This window comes from Nanorana parkeri, unplaced genomic scaffold (genome assembly GCF_000935625.1).
Source record: "Nanorana parkeri isolate BGI_ZX_2015 unplaced genomic scaffold, ASM93562v1 scaffold10, whole genome shotgun sequence".
In the NCBI taxonomy this organism is placed as follows: Eukaryota; Metazoa; Chordata; class Amphibia; order Anura; family Dicroglossidae; genus Nanorana; species Nanorana parkeri.
Genome location: NW_017306278.1, coordinates 689,582 through 691,553, shown reverse-complemented (window position 1 = coordinate 691,553; position 1,972 = coordinate 689,582). Strand labels below are relative to the sequence as shown.

The window sequence follows — 1,972 nt, the reverse complement described above, 5'->3', positions numbered from 1 at the left end:
TATTGCTGAGCTTTGTAATCATAACTGCCGAACTCCTTACCGAATGGCCCTTGTGCTGAAAAGTGGGCGCTGACGCCACTGCGGATGGCGCTGAAGCGACTGCTGATGGCGCTGAAGCGACAGCGTCCCACACCGGATGACACCAAAATGACTGACAGTCATTTTGGTGTCACCTCCTCTGAAAAGTCAGGCACTCGGTCATGGACTGAGAGCCCGACAGTTGCAGGAGAGAGAAGAGGGGACCCGGCGGTATATCTTATCCCGCCGGGTGTATCCCCTCCTCTCTCTGCCGGCGTCCATCACCAAGATGGCAGCCAGCAGGTACCAAAGGGATGACCGCGCATGCGCGATGACGTCACGGCGGGGGGTCACCCGGTATCTGCTCCTGGCAAAAACACCCGGACTCGGGGTGCCCCTGCACTACCATACAATTGACCATACAATGGGGGGAATTTATCGATACTGGAGCAGCTCTGCACGGCAACCAATCAGCTTCTGTCTTAAGTTTGTTCAGTTAAGATTTGAAAAATGAAAGAGAGAAGCCGATTGGTTGCCGCGCACAGCCGCTCCGGATTCTATCTGCTCCAGTTTTCATTAAATTCCCTTCAATGTATTTCCATTGACGTGACCACTAAATGTAAAAGATAAAGCTGTCCATGTCTGTCTGTCTGTCTGTCTGAGGTCTTGCGTCATCTCTTTCACTCGCCCGTCTCTTCTCTTTGCAGGATTCTGAGCTGAACGAGTTAAGAAGAACCATCGAGCTCCTGAAGAAGCAGAACGCGGCGGCACAAGCTGCTATTAACGGTGTCATCAACACCCCAGAGCTCAGCTGCAAAGGTAACATCTGCCCCTCCCAATCCCCCCCGGGCTCCCCTCCCTCTCTGGGTGACTTCTTGCCGACTGAGTCTGGATAACGGCTGCTGGAACAGAATTGGAAAACACGGAGGCCGTCAGTGCTGGGCTTTGATGTTTGCTTTGTAACACTGTGTAACAAATATCAAGTGTTGCATCTTCCCAGCGTAGGAAATCGGCCATCCTGTTATCGAGGAACTGCAGTATACTGTGCCCGCCCCCGAGGGGAGGCAGGGGGTGGGGTTTGAATACAGGGGGAGCACTTAACTCCGACCGGGGTGGGGGGCAAACCTCGAATAGGTGAAACGTCAAAGGAGTAGTGCTGAGCGGAGTAGCTGCACGTCATCAGCAAGAACTGCAGCTACTCCGCACGCAGATTGCCACATCTCTGTAGGTAGTGCCACACACGTCCCTTAAGGTAGGGGTGGGCAACCTTGCTCCTCCAGCTGTGGTGAAACTACAAATGCCATCATGTCTCTGCTTCTGGGAGTCAGGCCTGTGTCTGGCAGGACCCTGCAATGCCTCATGGGACTTGTAGTTCCACAACAGCTGGAGGGCCAAAGTTGCCCACCCCTACCTTTTTAGGTGGTCCACACCTGAAGAAGGAGGTATACCAGAGCTTTGAAATGTGTTGGATCGTTTCCATTATCCAGCAAAAGCACCTTGGACAGCAAAGTCACCATTATAAATCATGGGGCCCTATAGAAACCTGACAGCTCCCCCTATCAGTATCTCCCCATACACTTTAAATTCCACCCCAGCTGCATCTGTGCACACAGCCCTTCAGTCTGGTCCGGGGCCCACATTCGCACCCCGGGCCCCGTACCCCAGAAAAGGGGTGAAAACAAAAGTGTCCTCTGACTACTGACGCATGTGCTGCCTTCTGCAGTCCCCGATATAATCTCGACCTTGAAATGCACCGTGATTGTGCTGTGAAGCGTCAAATAGAACGCATGTACCTCTCTCCCTCTCCTACACTGCCATGGCGGACAGAGGCGGAGGCATGCTCGGAGGGAGGGGAAGGAGGTCAGCCGGAGGAGGGATTGAGACTGACACAGCACGGTTCCCTTGCACTGTGCTACAATGACACTGCAGTGGGGCCACCCCAGGGCAGCCTAGG

General features: G+C 53.9%; 1 protein-coding gene across 1 annotated transcript in view; it reads left to right on the top strand.

The window, feature by feature from the left end:
• NAV2 (neuron navigator 2) overlaps positions 1 to 1,972 on the top strand; it is a 224,746-nt gene that overhangs the window by 203,488 nt on the left and 19,286 nt on the right. Inside the window, exon 26 of the mRNA XM_018554770.1 lies at positions 726 to 837. Within this exon, the coding sequence (XP_018410272.1) occupies positions 726 to 837 (112 nt within the window). The remainder of the gene's footprint in view (positions 1 to 725; positions 838 to 1,972) is intronic.